Source organism: Enhydra lutris, unplaced genomic scaffold (assembly GCF_002288905.1).
Source record: "Enhydra lutris kenyoni isolate GAN:26980312 unplaced genomic scaffold, ASM228890v2 scaffoldscaffold15, whole genome shotgun sequence".
Taxonomy (NCBI): domain Eukaryota; kingdom Metazoa; phylum Chordata; class Mammalia; order Carnivora; family Mustelidae; genus Enhydra; species Enhydra lutris.
In genome coordinates this window covers 3,686,241-3,705,280 of record NW_019154099.1, presented here as the reverse complement: position 1 = coordinate 3,705,280, position 19,040 = coordinate 3,686,241, and the positions used below count along the sequence as shown (strand labels likewise).

At 40.0% G+C, this 19,040-nt stretch overlaps 1 protein-coding gene across 1 annotated transcript in view; it reads left to right on the top strand.

Moving 5' to 3' along the window:
- Window positions 1–11,249: 11,249 nt before the first annotated feature.
- Window positions 11,250–19,040, top strand: part of LOC111146911 (RB transcriptional corepressor 1) — a 157,200-nt gene continuing 149,409 nt past the window's right edge. The window contains exons 1-2 of the mRNA XM_022502668.1: window positions 11,250–11,431; window positions 14,119–14,245. Coding sequence (XP_022358376.1) covers window positions 11,265–11,431; window positions 14,119–14,245 — 294 coding nt within the window. The 5' untranslated portion in view covers window positions 11,250–11,264. The remainder of the gene's footprint in view (window positions 11,432–14,118; window positions 14,246–19,040) is intronic.

The window sequence follows — 19,040 nt, the reverse complement described above, 5'->3', positions numbered from 1 at the left end:
TCACTGGCCAGTGTCTGTCAGCAGGGGGGAGGGGGACGGGGATGGGGGTAGATGTCATAGATGAGGCAGCTCTTTGGCTAAGGACAGTTCTCAGTCAATACTCACAACAGCTGAGGGATGAATGTGTGCATAGGTAAAGGACATTTAAGCAAAGCACCAACAGCACCCATCCACTAAAAGAGGTTAATCTACCTCTGTTCTTTTTTCCTTGCCCCCCACCTTATATTCTAGTTGCTGGGGGACATAGTACTATATATTAACTGTTGGTTCAGGGCATATACCATGTCTTGGAGGGCATTCCTCAACTTTGCACTGTCTGGAGTATTTTGTTATGGAACAAAATCTGGCTAATACAGACGAGTTACGAGGTAAAGACCATTGGCTCCTGTGTTTGTTGTTTCCTCTCCTTTGTCATAAAATATATTCTCTGGTCTGAACCATTAATTGTGAGAGAAACCATGTCAAAATCTAAGGCTTCCATAAATTCTTAAATATTGGTCCTGGCACTGAGGACAAGGAAGGCAAATTCATGACTAGGTTAGGTACCAGTTCTGATAAGGATGCATTACTGCCTCCCCCAGGGTAGAAGTGTTCCAGTGTAATCAATCTGCTATCAAGTGGCTGACTGGTCTTCTCAAAGAGCAATGGCATATTAAAGGCTCAGTTTTGGTATCTGCAAGTGGCAAGTTGGGAATTCAGCAATGGCCATTAATCTAGCTAGATCAGAATTAGTGAGGAGTCCACTAATTTTCTGGCCCATGCAATACTTTCATCACTGCCACCATGACCTCTCCATTCATAGGATCTTTATGCTTGCTAGCTGATACCACAACACAAGTCATGTCGTTTGCCTGGTGCCTGAGAATGCTCTCTTGGGAAATTAACATGAGACACAGAGATACTCTAATCCCCACAGATCCATTCAAATTTTGTTTTCCAGACCAATCTGTCCCCAATATTTCAATCATTTTTTTTCAGGTCCTGAATCAATTAGCCAAGCCATTTCTCTCTGCCTAGAAGTTCCTGTATATCCATATCTATATCTCAGGCCACTTCTTCCTAAGAAGTCAACGATCAAGTGTATTGCTCACAAATCTTCCCAAGGGAAGATTTCCCACCATCACTGTACTGTGGGCACCTGGAGTGCATTTTTTTTTATAACACTTACATCTTGTACCAAGCCATGTGTAAACCAGGTCCAGGTTCTTTCCTTCTCCATCTGTTGGTCTTAGAGAATCCCCTTAGGCCAAAGGACTGAACTGAGAGAGAAGTGTCAGTGCAAGAGAGTTTGGTGACATAAGAGTTTAGATCATTTGTTCACACTTACTCATGACTTCTTAGTCCCTGCTTGCCTGATCCTGAATGTACCATATCCATTGTATAATGGATTGATGCTGACAGACCTTATAGCTCAGAGAATAATAATCAGCTGGTGACAGCCTGCTTCTATTGCTTAGACACTTTGTCTCCATTTGGGCCCTAGTAGCACAAACAGCTGATTTTTCCAATAGAGGCTAATTCTCTGTTGCAGAAGGTTTCCTTGCTATAGAACCTTAGGTGTATACCACCAATTGGGGCTTGCTGGAGACTCTATGTGTTACTTATTCACCACAAACACCTCTCATACCATTGGATCTGCTGAATCATACAGCTTAAGTAGCTGGCCAGCTTGTACTGCACTTGAATTTCTTTCCTTTTTCTTTTTTAAAGATTTATTTATTTATTTATTTGAGAGAGAGTACGTACACACAGAGGGAGAAGGAGAAGTAGGCTCCCCGCTGAGTAGGGGGTTCAGTGCCGGACTTGATCCCAGGACCCCAAGATCATGACCTTAGCTGAAGGCAGATGGTTAACTGATTGAGCCATCCAGGTGTCCCCAGCTTGGATTTCATTTAGAGATGTCTTCTACTTTGGCACCCACTTGCTGTCTAAGTCACCTGATAAATGGGCTGGGGATATATTCCCAAAGACAGTATATGCCTTCAAAAACCAAAGAAGTCCACTAAGTGAAGAGTCTCTCTCCTAGTGGCAGGAGGTGATATTTTTACATTAAAGGTGATGTTTCCTGTGTTCCCATAATTTTGGAATGCTAAAAATGTCATTGACGTGGCAAGCCCTTGGATTGCCTTAGAGTCTTTCTTCCATTCTTCATCACGCATGTTTTACAAGGCCATTTAGACTAATATTCAAAGTGGAATCTACAGACTGCTGCTGGTTGGTTAACTCTTGGTTACTGGTTCTTGCAAGATGAATTATGAAATTGAAAATCTGTGTTTAGAACATTTTATAGCAATTGACATTGCTGTGACATCCAAGTACATGATCAGAAACCTCATCTCATTAAGCAAGGTATTGATCATTTTAGCAACTGTCAAACTTGTGTGGTGATTCACATGTGCAGCAAGGTACTTACCAGTCAAATTCAGTGGTGATTTCCAAAAGTATCGCTCCAAGACAGATTGGAAAAACAAACAAACAACAAACAAACAAAACTATGAAAAGCACTGATTTGGAGTACTTGGCCCTTTGTGCCCACTAGGACAGAGAAAAGATGTGTTAAAACAGCCCTGAGGCAACTACCTCTCTAAAGACAAAGTGCTTTTGATCCTTTCTTATGATAGAAATTAGGAAAAGCACATTAACCAATTAATACCTATATACCAATTCCAAATCTATGTTGATCTGATCCAATGAAGAGACTACATGTAGTATGGAAGCTTCTACTGGGGCTCAATTTATGGTGGTCTACTATCACCTGCCATGATCCCATTTTCGTAAGGGTTAGATAGGAGAGTTGGTTGAATAGAGATATAAAAGAAACCACAAACTCTGCATCCTTTAAATATTTGATAGTGGTATAAGTCTTTGCATTTCTTCCTAAGATGCTGTCATGCTTCTGAATTACTATCCTGACTGGGGGTAATAGTGGCAATTTTAGCACCCTCTATATGGTCCATCCTACATAATGGCAATTGCTCCACAGGTCAGGGGACCAACATGAGGATTTTACCATCTGTTAAGTTCATCTGTCCTAATTATACAATCATTGATTTAACCACAGAATATGTTCATAGACCTACTGGACTCACAATAAGTTGAAGTTGAGCCACAACTTCACTGGTTTCCATTCTAATTGGAGAACCATGGTGGTGTCAGTGACAGTTTGGACACTGTATCTAACAATTCTTTTTTTTTTTTTTAAGATTTTATTCATTTATTTGAGAGAGATCAAGAAGCGGGGGGGGGCACAGAGGGAGAAGCAAACTTCCCAATGAACAAGGAGCTTGATGCAGGACTCAATCCCAGGGCCCTGGGATCATGACCTGAGTCAAAGGCAGACACTTAACTGAGCCACCCAGGTGCCCTGTATCTAACAATCCTTGAAGACTCTGAGCATTTCCTTTTTTCCAGTGCACAGTTACCCTGGCTAATGGCCACACATCCTTTTGGAGAGCCACTTGCTTCAACAGTCTTTGCATGATTTACAGGCAAGAGAAGACTATTTTCCTCTGGCAAAGTGGAGGTGCTGATTGCACATCAGGTTACTGATGGGTTGGAGCCAGTTCATACCAGCTTATAGGAGCCAATTGTGGGCATCACTTTTTAATTCTGTGTTCAGTGACATTATGTTGGTAAGCTGAAAGCGACTAAAGTGGGAGTGTTTATTCAATAGAAATTGGCTAATGCTACAAATCATGGTCCTTCCCTGCCAACCCCTCCCCTGAGAGCTGGCTGCTAATCTTTTCCAGTATTCCACAGGTTCAGGGGAGAATTAGGAGATTCAATATTCTCAGACTCATCCACTCAAATATCCCATCCTGGGTCTTAGATCACTTTGCTCCTTCAGGGACCAGATGTGGACAAAGGAGACCTTGTAAATCTATGCATTTTGTTGCTTTTTCAGCTCTGCTGCCTTTACAATCAGATTCTGGGCCTGATTTTTAGTATAGTTTGCTCTAAGCTACGGAAATCAGTCTTTTACTTATTTTTTTTTATTGAAGTACAGTTAACACATAATATTAGTTTCAAGTGTACAACATAGTGATTTGACAGTTCTATACATTATGCAATGATCACCATGAATGTAGTTACCATCTGTCACCATTCAACATAATTACAACAATACTGACTATATTCCCTATGCTGTACTTTTCATCCCTGACTTATTTATTTCATAACTGGGAAGTCCACTATCTTCTTGCTATCTATATTTATGAGTCTGTTTCTGTTTTTTGTTTGTTTGTTTGTTTTGTGTTTTAGATTCCCAAAGTAAAGGTTTCAGGGTTTTCTATGCTGTACAAAGAAAACCCTAAAGACCTCACCAAAAAAACTATTAGAACTGACAAATGAATTCAGTAAAATTATGGGATATAAAATTAACATACAGAAATCTGTTGTTTCTATACACTAATAATGAACTAGCAGAAAGAGAAATTAACAAAACAATACCATTTACAATTGCATCAAAAAAAAATAAAATACCTATGAATAAACTTACCAAAAAGGTGAAAGACTTGCTGCATCTCTGAGACACTGATGAAAGACATTGAAGACCAAATAAACAAATGGAAAAGATGTACTATGCTCATGGATTGGAAGAATTAATATTGTTAAAATGTCCGTGCTATCCAAAGCAATCTACAGATTTAATGTAATCTCTATCAAAATACCAGTAGTATTTTTCACAGAATTAAAACAAATAATCTAAAATGTGTATGTACCCAGAAAAGACTTCAGATAGTCAAAGCAATCTTGAGAAAGAAGAACAAAGCTGGAGGTGTCACAATCTCCGATTTCAAGCTACACTATAAAGCTATAGTAATGAAAATAATTTGGTACTGGCACAAAAATAGATCAGTGGAACAGAACAGAAAGGCCAGTAATAAACCTATATGGTCAATTATCTGTGACCATTTAATGGTCAATTAATCTACAATTTATATGGTCAATTAATCTACAACAAAGGAAGAAAGTATATACAATGGGTAAAAGTCTCTTTAATAAATGGTACTGGTAAAACTGGAAAGCTACATTTCCCCCCACCCCCCCCAAAAAAGGTTGAACTGAATCACCCTCTTAAACCATACTTAAAAATAAATGCAAGGGGCGCCTGGGTGGCTCAGTGGGTTAAAGCCTCTGCCATTGGCTCAGGTCATGATCCCAGGGTCCTGGGATTGAGCCCCACATTGGGCGCTCTGCTCAGCAGGGAGACTGTTTCCCCATCTCTCTGCCTGCCTCTCTGCCTACTTGTGATCTCTGTCAAATTAAAAAAAAATTTAAAAAAAATTAAGAGAATAATGTTCAGAATTATGCTTCCCAGAATGCCCAAGTTCTTTATCTTATATTTTATATTTTTTCCTTTAATTTTATTGCATATAGTTTTGTTAAGACAAAAGCAAAAATAATTTACATCAAAATCACAGTCTTTTAAAAAACTGCCAATGGAAGCCTTCTGCCTTTCTCAGAGTGCCTTAAGGTGACAGTTGCCTGCCCTGAGGTATCATTTTCTTTCACAAAGGGTACAATTCCGGTGACAGAATCCATCCCAATCCCTACAGTTATTATCCCCATACTGCTCAAGCATCATAGCCATGACACATTCCAATGTTCCACCTTCTATGTGCACTGCATCCTGTGATCGGCACAGGTGGGAAGCCTTAGTGGTTATGATACCACTGTGTGGCCCCACTTACTACCCACATACCATGCTTTGTCTTTATTGGCATAAGACCAGTGATTAAGCCAACTCTAATATCCCATCCTGAATGTCTTCAGGACACTTTGGAGCCAAGTGTTTTAGCTTGGATTCTCTAGAAAATACAGACAGAGTGCAATTTGAGAGAAATAGGAGTGAAGGTAAAGGGGAGTGGGCAGGGAAGGAGGGGAAACTAATACAATGATATCAATTCCAAATCGGCACCACTTGGTATCAAGGCCATTTGATTTCTCAGTGTCATGAGTACATGCTAGGTATGAGGACACCCTAGTTAGCAGAACAGATATAGATCTATTCTCATGGACATGGCTGGCAGGTGAGCTATGGAGTTCTATAAGACTCCATTTAGAAAGGCATTGCGCTTGGTTTAAAATGTTCCACACTCACTATCTTGAAAATCTCAATAATTTGTGAAAAAGGGGCCTTGCATTTTCATTTTTCACTGCGACTAACAAATTATGTTATCTGGTCCTGCTAATGTAAATCATAGTTTAGTAGGGGAACCAATCATAGTCTCTCTCCTGAGGAATGTGAATTAGTGACATGGAGAGGGGATCATTGTGGCAGGAATTATAAAGAGATGAAGACTAACAATGTTCACAGAGGCAGGAAGGATGGGAGTCAGCTAGTGGATGGATGATAAGGTACAGGAGTGTAGCAGGAGGGACTCTTTATTTTTTAGTTTTTTGTCTCTTTTACTCCTCCCCTAAACTAATCAATAATCCTGAATAATTAAGGTAAACAAAATGGATCTCTGTTTCTTGAAATCTGAAAGAATCTAAGAGCATACACATATGGAGGTGATTTAAATTGTGGAAATAAAATAGAGCAAATGGAGAAGAGAAGTGAGGATCTCTCAGACCAGTGTTATCTCACGCTATCTGTGAAGGGCCTTTCCTTTCTTTTTAATTTCATGAATTGATACTTCTGAAAAATGAAACTTTTAAAAATACTTGAAAATGAAATGAAAATTAAAAAGGCACACCAATTACAGACTCACATTTTAAGTATTTTAAACAGATACAAAATTACATCTCAAAAAACACATGACAAAATATTACATAGCATTAAAGAAGAAACTACAAAACCACTTTGTTCACTGTTAAGTGTGCATATAGGTGATTAATACAAAGCGTTACTAATACATGGTTAGTTTTTAAATAATTCCATAGTCAAAAAACAAAAAGCTGGTAGTGAAGGAGTAATTTCCCATATTAAATACTATATTTAATATTTAAAATTTGTCAGTAGTTACAGATTTTAACACGACAAATGAAAATGTTTCTTGCCTATTAAATTATCTTAGCTAGGTTAGAGTGCTGACAATGCCTCTAGCAGGAGATACTGTGTATCTAAACTGTTTTTATGTTTTACTCAGTAACACTCATAGTAGAGAAATTAGTCTCTCAAAGATATGCTTAAGGGAATGGAAGTGATTTGAAGACAATTCCTGCAAGCTGAGGACATTCACTTTTAATTTTTATCCAGAATAGAGCAAATACTGTTTTAGTTTCAAAATTCATCTTCCTTATCAGTAATAGTACCGGTTTTTCTTATCAGTTCTAAAAATTTGTCCTTTTAAGTTATAGTTGCATTTAAAGTATATTTCAATTAAAGAAATGGATTCTGGGGGCACCTGGGTGGCTCAGTGCTTTAAGCCTCTGCCTTCGGCTCAGGTCATAGTCTCAGGGTCCTGGGATCGAGCCCCACATCGAGCTCTCTGCTCAGTGGAGAGCCTGCCCCCCCCCACCCCACCTGCCTCTCTGCCTACTTGTGCGTGCTCTCTCTCTCACTCTGTCAAATAAATAAATAAATAAATAAATAAAAATCTTAAAAGAAAAAAAAAGAAATGGATTCAGGATCCATGAATTCCCTATGTGTGGAGATTTTTTCATGGAAAATAAAAATGCTACATGTTTTATCAAACTTACAATTAGTTTCCTTATATTTTATATATGAATGCTGATGAATTTTGATGTCTGATGCTTCATCAGACAATTATGGTTTTAGTACTTTACTGTGAGTTTTGGCTATGGACTCAGTAGAAGGGGAATGCTACTTCCGAGCAAAAATAGTAAAAACACTTGGATCTTTAATTCTTTAGAATCACTTCTCTGGCCATTGTTTGGGTTGCTACTACTATTACTAACATGGTACTGACATGTGTCTTTTCTTGACAACAGGACAGTAAGGTTTATTTCATCACCTATAATTTAGGGCTAGAAACAAATGACACAAATTTAACTTCCCTAATATAGCTATGAATTTAAAAAACCAGGCTTGATTAAAAATTAAAATGACTGTAAATATAACAAGTTAGAAAAGTAAACAAATATTTACACTTTCACAGATTTGTATTCACTTTGGGGTTACAGTTAATCAACTAACCTTAAAATTTTATTCCTTATAATGTGGTCCTACTGCACAGACCAAGGACACAGCTATGCCACCTACAATCACACAAGTGGCGAAACACCTGAACTGTTCCATATTCTATTTATTGAGAGGTGTTCAAAGATCATGTGCCTGGAGATAGCTGAAATATTAAATCGCTGAAAATGCTGCTAAGCATTTACTCTTAATTTCTGTGCTCATTTCCTTGTAGATGAGACATAAGCAAACTGGCAGTGGTCCAAGGAACACACGTTGACTCATGCTGCTCTAGGGAAACTGCACTGAAGACAGGGAGAAAACCAGGGAGGAGTTTATAAAGGAACAGAAGGGAGGAGAAAAAAAGCAACCATGGATTTATGGAAGACTAGGGAAGTTTTAAGAAAAAGGATGTGGTTAACTGTGTTAACTGCAAGAAAGGTCAAGTAGAGTGAACATCAGAAAGCAGTCACTGAATGAACAAGTAGGACATAGGTAACCAGAGAAGCTGTTGGCCTGGGCGTTTGGAGGTACCTTCAGGCCTGGTTCTGCAGGGGCGCGGGTGTCACCCACCTTTAGGAAAGGAAGGGCTGGGTGGTGGCCGCCATCAAGCCGGGGCTGGGCCTAAGGGGAGAGCTGGTGCCATCAGAGCTGCCCGGCTGGCTTGGAACCCAAGGATCCACCAACTAACCGTGTTTACACAACTTGAGTGTTGAACCCCGATTATAATGTCTGTGATTTCACTGTTGGAGGAAGCTCAGGAAAAGAATCTTTTAAGAATCTGTAGAATTTCTAATATTTCTTTGGTTGTGCAACAGAAAGCTGTGTGTGTGTGGGGGGGGTAAGGGTTTTAAATGTAGTGGAAAACATAGTTAAATTAATCCATGATAATGACACACATCCTTTTATAAACTGAGAAATCTCTCTTTGATTTATCACAATTGTGGCAAATCCAGAGGTTGATAACCTGGGTTTAAAGTAAGTCATATCCACATATAGAGTTTACTTCAGTTTCCAGAATTTTCCTCTGCTATTCTGGCCTCTCTACTTTTAGCAAACAAGCATTTACTGCGTGGCTAACACTGCTGGCTACTATATGTCTACAACGATGCCTAGTATTTGGTCTCTATCCTGAAAGGGCTCATTGGACAAAATTATCAGTCATAATGCTTTCTGGTGTAAACAACTGAAGACTCCAGCTCAGTTGAGGTCACCTCCAGCATTGGTCAAATCAGAACTGATTTGCTACCGAGGATGCAGATGTTTTGGTATTACTTACTGTAACATCATTAACATTTCTGCCTTATCCTCAGGTCAGCTTGTCTTAAGTCACAATGGCCAGAGTAATTGTTTCAGTGTCACATTCTCATGATAACAGTTAAAGGAAGAAGAACTGTGTCATCTCTGTATCTCATTTATCAGGCTGCCAGCAGACAATCTTTGATCTTGCAAAGCTGCGTCCTGAGCTCCTGCCTACACTAATCCCTGGCAAGGTGAAGAGGATTACCACTTTGATGCTATTCATTCTCTGTAGCTGGGGCTGGGTTTGGGCCCAACTTCCTGACAAACTTTGGGCCCCCAAGAGATGATTTCTGAACGTAGGACAGACTGGCTGTTGAGTAGGCCAATGACTGCCAATCCTTTTCACATCCTGACATATATATCATGGTATATACAGAAAATGGTAATCCATTGTACAACTGGCCAAGATAAACCCAAGAAGTTTGCAGCCCTGACTTGACTGAAGGGTCCTGCTGCCTCAGCCCTGGTCAGCTATTCCAAGGATGAGGGGGTTCACATCAGAACACAGCTATGTTTTATTCACAGTGCCTCAAGTGGTAAGTTCTGACTGGGCAATCCACTGGGTCTGCCAAAGAGAGAAAAACACGTTTTCATACTAGACAATCTATTATTATAGTAAATGTCACGAGAGAAGAGACACAGCTTCTAAACCAATGTTGGATGGTGTTAAGCTCTTCCAGCAAGCTCTTCTCAGAGGTCTTTGTGCCTTTGCGCATGCTCCTCTTTTCTTGGTGCATTCTTTTTTTTTTTTTTTTTTTTAAGATTTTATTTATTCATTTCTCTCTCTCTCTCTCTCTCTCTCTCTCTCACACACACACACACACACACACACACACACACACAGAGCACAGAACAAGCAAGGGGAGATGCAGGCAGAGGGAGAAGCAGGCTCCCTGCGGAGCAGTGAGCACTACGGGAGGGAGGCGGGGGGTGGGGGGGGGGCTCTATTCCAGGACCCAGGATTAAGATAGTTAAAATGGCCAGCACAATCCCTGGTACATAGCAAGGCAAACTTGCTATGTACATACCTGGCAAACTTCTATTCAGGTGCCACAGCTTCTCTGAAGTTGTCCCTTAGACATTTCGACGGTGCTTCCCCTTTTTACACCGCTATTAAAACATTTATCAACACTATAATTTTTTCTGTACCCATTCCCCCACTCCCCTTCTGTAAACAGTGACCCTAAAAGGCTAGTAATTGTTCTACACCTTGTATCTCCCAGTGATCGTCAAAATTCACTTTCTACGAGGCGTTCCACGAACGTTTGTTTTTGTTTTGGCCGATTCTGCCTAACGGATTGGGCGGGAGGAGCGTAGTGGAGAGGGAGGGCGCCGCCCACGGAGGGAGAGGGGCGTGCTCGCCCAGGGTGCACACGCTTGATATTCCCGGCGGGGCCGGAGTCGCAGCCCCAGATCAGCCCACAGATAAAAATGGGGCCCGATCTCACCCCCCAGACTGTGCGGTGCCCCGTTACCGGCACCTAGGCCTGAAGAGGAGAGTTTCGAGTAGAGACACGTCCGGGCGGCGGCGGCTGCCTCCGGGAAGCTGTCTCGGCCTAGGCCGGGGGTCCACGCCCAGCCTGGCCGACCTCGCGCCCCCGCCCAGCACACCGCTCCGCGCCCCGGTTCCCTCCCGACGCCGGCGGGCCCGGGAGCTTCGCGGACGTGACGCCGGGGGCGGAAGTGACGTTTTCCCGCGGTTGGACGCGGCTCTCGGTTGCCGGGCGGGGGAGGGCTCGTCCGGTTTTTCTCAGGGGACGTTCAAATTATTTTTGTAACGGGAGTCGGGAGAGGACGGGGCGTGCCCCGACGTGCGCGCGTCCTCCTTTCCCGGCCCTTCGCCACCAGTCACTGGCTCCTGCCCTGGGGGGGAGTCATGCCGCCCAAAACCCCCCGGAGAGCAGCAGCAGCAGCCGCCGCCGCCGCCGCCGCCGCCGCCGCAGCAGCAGCAGCGGCCGCCGAACCCCCACCGCCGCCGCCGCCGCCTCCTCCTGAGGAGGACCCCGAGCAGGACAGTGGCCCCGAGGACCTGCCTCTGCCCAGGTGAGCGAGCAGAACCCCGGCGGCCGCGGCTAGAGAAGGGCGCCCGGAGAGTGCGTCCGGGCTGGCGCCCCGGCGTCTAGGCGGGGGCGCGTCTCCGCCCGCGGCCGCGTCCGAGCGGGAGGGGGGTGCTCCCGTGTCCCCCACCACCGCGGAGCGCCTGGAGGAGGGTGACAGGGGTCTGGGTCCGGGAGCGAGGGGAGGGAAGCCGGGAAGGGTCTGGGCTCCCGCTTGACAGGTGTCGGGCGGGTGGGGCTCGGGTCCCTGAGCAAAGTGACAGGTGCCGCCTTTCCTCCTCTAGGCGGAAAGGCTTGCAGGCGGCGGGTGATTTCGAGGCCCCATCAAAGGCAAAAAAAGAAAAATGACTGACTAGTGTCTGATGGAGAGTTTGTCTCCTGTTGAGATCTGTAGTTTTTCGGTGGCCGTTTGACTTTCTGTTTTGGTCTACTGCGATGCAACAGCTGAAAGTGTTTTCCTCTGGGCGTGCACTGCATCCGAAGCCCGGGGCTGAGAGAGGCCAGCCAGGAAAGCCATCGGACGTGAAGTGCAGGGTCCTGCGTGTCAGTTGCCCCCAGGGTATTCGGCTGAGGTGTTTTGTGGCGCTCCCTTTTAACAGTGCTTTGGGGATTCAGAACCATCCGTAGTTACTGGAGGAACGTAACTTTTGAGAGGAACTGGTGTATGGGAAAAAGTTTTGTAACTTAAAGTTTCTCAACTTTTTTTATTCCCATTGTATAAAACTCTTTTATATTATTAATCTTCAGCATTTTTCATTTTTGCTTTCATTTCGCCTTTGAGCCAGGAAACAACTCTGTGTCCTCTCGTTTTGTTTTGTTTGGGTACAAAGTTAGTGATGGTCTTGTGCTCACATGAAACTCCCCCCCCCCCACCCCGGTATCTAAATTTAGGCGAGTCCATGATAATGCAGTAGAACATGACAAGGGGGTATTTATTCCATTGCAACATTCTATTTTTCTTGATTGCGATACTTTTTATGGTTAAGAAGCTAAGATTAAAAGAGTATGATTGCCATTATTGTTGTCCGCACTGGGTTCTACTTTGAGACTACATATTGATTTCAGGGAAATGGGATTCATTTCTGTCCCTCATCACTTCCTCCCCTGTTCTAGCCCATTACCAAGCCCTGTTATTTCAACTTGCCAGACACTAACAGAGTTCAGACAAATTGTAAAAAATTGGAATGGTCTTTGGGATGGCCTGTGAAAGGCTATTAAAAATACATATATTTAAATGGGTTGTCTTGTGGGTTAGTTAAAAATCACACTCACTAAAAAAAAAAAAAGTCTAGTATGTTCTGGGAGAAGACAAATTTAATTTCTGATTAAACTCTGATGTATCCAATGCTTGAAAGTTTTCATTTGGAAAAAGCACTAAATCTACTCTGAAGAATTCCACGTTACCCAATTATAAGGTAACCAGAAATACTGAAATTTTGGCCGTCACCTGAGAAAAGAATGCCTTTCTTCCCCACCCCAACATTATGTTATATACTTGTAAATGATGGAACTATCAAAAAATCTCCTGTAGGTCAAAAACCATACGAGATACACTCTACTCTTGATTATCCATACCCACAAAAGGTTTCACTAGTATGGGCAATTGAACTCTGTAGATTAGCTGCTTAGCAAGGGTAAAAACTAGTGCCTGGTGATCCGAAGCCTAGCACTTGCTTAGGGATGGATTCAGGGCCCACTCCACCTGCACTTTCAATGACAGAGTGTGTTTCTACCTTGACAGCTGAGATCTTTTTTCTTTTGCATTGTATCTGGTCTAAGTGGTGAAGTTGGAAGGAAAACCTTCACTAGGAACAGCATTTCACCTTCATTGTTGACATAATCAAAAGTTAATTATATTTTGAAGGAGGGTTGGCAGTCTGCAATAGTGGTCAAGGGCATGGATTATGGAGTTAAATTGTTGGGTTTCCCACTTACTGGCCATGACCTCGAGTGAGTACTTAAGCTTCTCTGATTTGGTACTTATCTGTAAAACAAGGATAATAAGAGTACTTATCTAATAGGCTGATGTACGGATTTCACTGAAACTATGCATCTAAGGTACTTTGTACAGACAGGGTCAGAGTAAATACTGAAAAATTACTCAGTATTCCTCATATTATTACTATTAGGTGTGAAATAGACATTAAGTGAATGAAAAAGAACTAGCCAACAAGAAATTATTGACTACTTGTCCTGGATAAGGAGGATCAAAGGGAAAAATCTGATATAAACATAGCAGTAATTTATATTAAGTTAATCATCATGTGAGACATTGATAAGTTGTAGACTGCATTTTAGCAAACTCACTAATACTAAATTGAATCTGTAATGTTATATACGGGCTTTCTTCTTTTTGCTGTTATTGTAATCTCAATTTTCCTATACAGCTTTAGCTATCATACTTTTACAAAGCTATTTTGCTGTTCTGAATTGTATGTGATTCACCAGGCCAGCAAACATCTTTCACTGTGTTGTATTTTTGTTGGAAAGACTTTGAAAAAGATAAACATGTTTAAATTCTACCTGTAATTTTTTCAAAGATAAATAAGATTTTAAAGTATTTATTGATGCTTTTTTCAGGACAGCACTGTTATACACAAACCATTGAAAGAAATGTTTAATCAGTTTGATTTGTAAGTCTATCCCTATTACATGTCTATTTTTATCTGGTAGTCTCGTGTTGGAAGAAACCGAAGAACCTGATTTTACCGCATTATGTCAGAAATTAAAGATACCAGATCATGTCAAAGAAAGAGCTTGGTTAACTTGGGAGAAAGTTTCATCTGTGGATGGAGTATTGGTAAGGATTTCTTTAACATTTTTTGAAAAAAAGTTTTCTCTTTTTTTTTTAAAGAATTTTTTTAAAAATTAATTATGTTAGAGGGAGAGAGAGAAAGAGCCTGAGCACAGGGAGGGGCAGAGGGTGAGACAGACGGAGAATCTTAAGCAAACTCTGCTGAGCACAGAGCCCAATACAGGGCTCAGTCTGAGGACCCTGAGATCATGACCTGAGCCAAAACCCAAGAGTTGGATGCTCAATCAACGGAGCCACCCAGGCGCCCTCCAAATTTTCTCATTTAAAAAATAATTTTGAATCACTCTAGATAATTTGAAAAATAGAAAAACATAAAGAAAAGAAAAGCAAATAATAATTTTGTTACCTAGAGGTAAATAATGTACATCTGATAGCATTACAAATTTTTTTAAATCTCCACATGTAAACCCCCCCCAAAGTATTTTAAAGTTTTTTTTTAATTTATTTATTAATTTGACAGACAGAGATCACAAGTAAGCAGAGAGGCAGGCAGAGAGAGAGGAAGGGAAGCTGGCTCCCCACTGAGCAGAGAGCAGGATGTGGGGCTCGATCCCAGGAACCCAGGATCATGACCTGAGCTGAAGACAGAAGCTTTAACCCAGTGAGCCACACAGGTGCCCCCAAAGTATTTTAAAGCAAATCTTAGCTATCATATTTTATTCATACATCCTTCACTCGGATACAAAGACTTTTTAAAAGACAAAGCCATACCTTATAATTTTTAATATCTTATAATATGTAGTGTTTAAAATTCCTGATTGTTTCAGAATTAGTTTTGTTAGAATGTAGAATCTTTGATAGCATTTGATACATTTCTTTCCTTTTTTTCTTTACATAAGTATATGTGTGTATATGTAATATTACTACTACTAACACCAGCAAATAATTACTAGGGCTTTATATGTACTGGGGGATATTATAAGAACTTAACAAATAACTCATTCAACAATCCATTGAGATATGAAACAAAAAGTCTTTATTTTACATGTAAAATGTAAAATCTTGATTATTTTTTAGAAGATACTGAAATAGAGTGAGGTTAGGTAACTCGATCAAGGTCCCTGGCTGAGTCATTTAAAACACAGATTTGGGATCATACGTGTAACTACATGTAACTATAGTTACATGTAATAATTTTGTATCTTGTTTTAAATTTTTTTAACATATCATGAGAATTTTATTATGTTACTAAATTTTTTTGGTATTTGATAATGTTTCCAATGGTACTATAATATTTTATACATTAGCTATATTTTAATTTGCTAAAAATCTTACTATTATTGGACATTTTTTTCACCACAACTTTTTGACACTATAAAATGATGTGATAAACATCTCTATTCATAAGAATAATGCCTGGCACAAGGTAAATCCTTGATAGTTTGTTAAATAAATTAATGAATGAATCTGATTTTTGGAATACATTTTTACAAGCTGAATTATTGAGTCAACAGCTATGAACATTTATAAATCTTTTGGTAATTATTGTTAAATTGCACTCCAGACAGACACTTTTAATAAATTTACTTTCTTATTAACATTAGCACTATACTATTGTACATGTCTGTCTGTTTTTACTGATCAGATTAATACAGCAAAATATGTTAATGTACCTCCCATGAAAATGTTTAAAACCATTAAAAAAATTCTGGCATCTTAGTCCATTTGGGCTGTTTTAACAAAATACCAGACTGGGTGGCTTATAAACAACAGAAGTTTATTTCGTACAGTTCAGGGGGCTGGAAAGTCCAAGATCATGGTGCTGGCAGATTCTGTATCTCTGTGAGGGCTCGCTTCCTCCTTCATAGGTAGCATCTTGTCGTTAGCTTTACAAGTTGGAAGGGGTGGAAGCTTTCTCAGGCCTCTTTTATAAGGACACCAGTCCCATTCATGAGGACAGAGCCCTTAGGACCTGATCACTTCCTAAAGGCCACAACTCCTAATACCTTTACAATGGGCATTAGGTTTTAAGCATATGCATTTTGGGGGCACAAGCATTCAGTACATAGACTCTGGTAATAAAAAAGAGAAAATGAATCCAATTTCAAAGGCCTGAACATAATCTCGAACTCCTTACTTAAAAAGAGAGGAATACTGAAGGATCTTGGATAAATGACTTTGGTATTATCTTCCCAAAGTATCTAATGTATACTTCCACTGATTTGGGTACTTCGTGTTCAGACCTGTTTTTGTGCATATGCAGTTAGAGGGAGTCATAGCTCCTTCACCTCTTGCTCACAGATGCTAGGCTTTTAGTTTTCAGAAAGTTGGGAAGGAGTTGTAGTTTATAGAGAGTGTTGGTGAATATGGGTAGTTTCCAATTTATTTATTTATTTATTATTTATTTGAGAGACAGAGATCACAAGTAGGCAGAGAGGCAGGCAGAGAGAGAGGGGGAAGCAGGCTCCCTGCTGAGCAGAGAGCCCGACGCGGGGCTCGATCCCAGGACCCTGGGATCATGACCTGAGCTGAAGGCAGAGGCTTTAACCCACTAAGCCACCCAGGCGCCCCGGGTAGTTTCCAATTTATGAGTTGGTTATGTTCCCGATCTCTTTCTAAGTACAATATGGTAGTTAGGGTTCCAGGCTGAGTAATACAAAACTGTTTTTGTACTGAACTATAATTTATATTATACTGAACTATATATTATACTGAATTATATTATATATAGTATATTAACATATAGTATTATATAATAGTATGTATTATGTTTTTATATTATACTGAATTATACTGAACGATAATGTATAGTTTTCCTTGGTTGTGGAGACCATTTAAGCCTTCAGACTTGACTACAAGTATGAATAAATGTTACTACTTTCTTATTCTATGCTTTTATCCTGGCTTTGTCCTTACCTTCCATAGGTACTGGCACAGTTTAAATCTTATTTCCTAATGGAGCTCATGATGGGACTAGGGGATGTGAATTCATTCTTGGTTGTGTGCTGGAGGAAGAAAAGGAAGGAATTACATGTTACCTTTGGGATATTGGGTACCTATTTTTTGCAGGATATGGTATTGTCCTGTTATAATTACCAGATGTTTATCTAGAAATATTATTTTAAGTGATATTTAAGTTTTTGAGGATTGGCCTGAGAATTTAACCTCTGATTATACAATCATTCCTAAGGGAGAATGTGACAGCTTGTGCAGAGAAGTGAATGCTATGACAAAATGAACTCATTTCTGATGCAGCTATTCCATTCTAGCTCTTCTAGATAATAGTTGGCTATCTTCTTTTAAACAAGAAGAGAAATATAGTAACTAAGGTAACTCTTTTTGACAACTGAAAGTAGATGATGTTTATTGGAATAGAGGGTGGGTTAAGAACAAGGATTTGTCATCAGACTAGACTGACTCAGGTCTTAGTTTACCATTTACTAGCTTCCTGATCTTGAACAAGTTACCTAAAATCTCCAAGCCTCAGTTTCATTATTTGTAAAAATGACTAACAGTAATTTCTGGATCTTGGAATTAATAGTGTGGATTAAATAACTTCATGCACATAAAGCACTTATTAGTGTAAATGAATGTCTATATTAGATCATATAACTAGAATAATTTGACTTAAGAACTACCCTGGAAAACTTTATATTAATGTAATTTTTAGGAGAACTTGAGAATCAGTTAAAATCCTTGAATTTTTAAAAGTTACTTAAATTCCTGTTAGTTGGTTAATATACAGTGTAATACTAGTTTCAGGTGTACAGTGTAGTGATTCAGCATGTACAACACTGGTCCTCATCACAGCAAGTGCCCTCCTTAATCCCCATCACCTGTATCTCCCATCCCCCCATCTGGTAACCATCACTCTGTTCCCTATAGTTAAAATTATTTTTCTTGGTTTGTCTCTCTTTCCTTTTTCCCCTGTGATCATTTGTTTTGTTTCTTAAATTTCATATGAGTGAAATCACATGGTATTTATCTTTCTCTGACTGACTTACTTTCCTTAGCATAATACCCTCTAGTTCCATCATGTCATTGCAAATGGTGAGATTTCATTCTTTTTTTATGACTGAATAATATTCTATTGTATATAGTCCACACCTTCTTTATCTGCTCATCAGTCAGTGGATACTTGAGCTGTTTCCATAATTTGGCTATTATAGATAATACTGTTATAAACATTGGGGTATCCCTTTGAATTAGTATTTTTGTATTCTTTGGGTAAATACCTAGTAGTGCAATTACTGGATCATAGGGTAGTTCTATTTTTAACTTTTTGAGTAACCTCTATGCTGTTTTCCAGAGTAGCTGCACCAGCTGGTGTTTTCACAAACAGTGCAAGAGGGTTCCCCTTTCTCTACATTGTCTCCAATGCCTGTTATTTCTTGTGTTGTTGATTTTAGCCATTCCGACGGATGTGAGGTGATACCTCATTGTAGGTTTAATGTGTATTTCCTTGATGATGGGTGATGTTGAGCATCCTTTCATGTATCTGTTGACCATCTGTATGTCTTCTTTGGAAAAATGTCTATGCATGTCTTCTGCCCATTTTTTAATTGGGTTATCTGTTTTTTGGAGTGTTTATAAGTTCTTCATATATTTTGGATACTAACCCTTTATCTAATATGTCATTTGCAAATAACTTCTCCCATTTCATAGGTTGCCTTTTAGTTTTATGTTTCCTTTGCTTGTAGAAACTTTTTATTTTAATCAAGTCCCGGTTGTTTATTTTTGCTTTTGCTTCCCTTGTCTCAGGAGACATCTAGAAAGAAGTTGCTATGGTCAGTGTCAAAGATGTTACTGTCTGCATTCTATTCTAGGATTTTATGGTTTC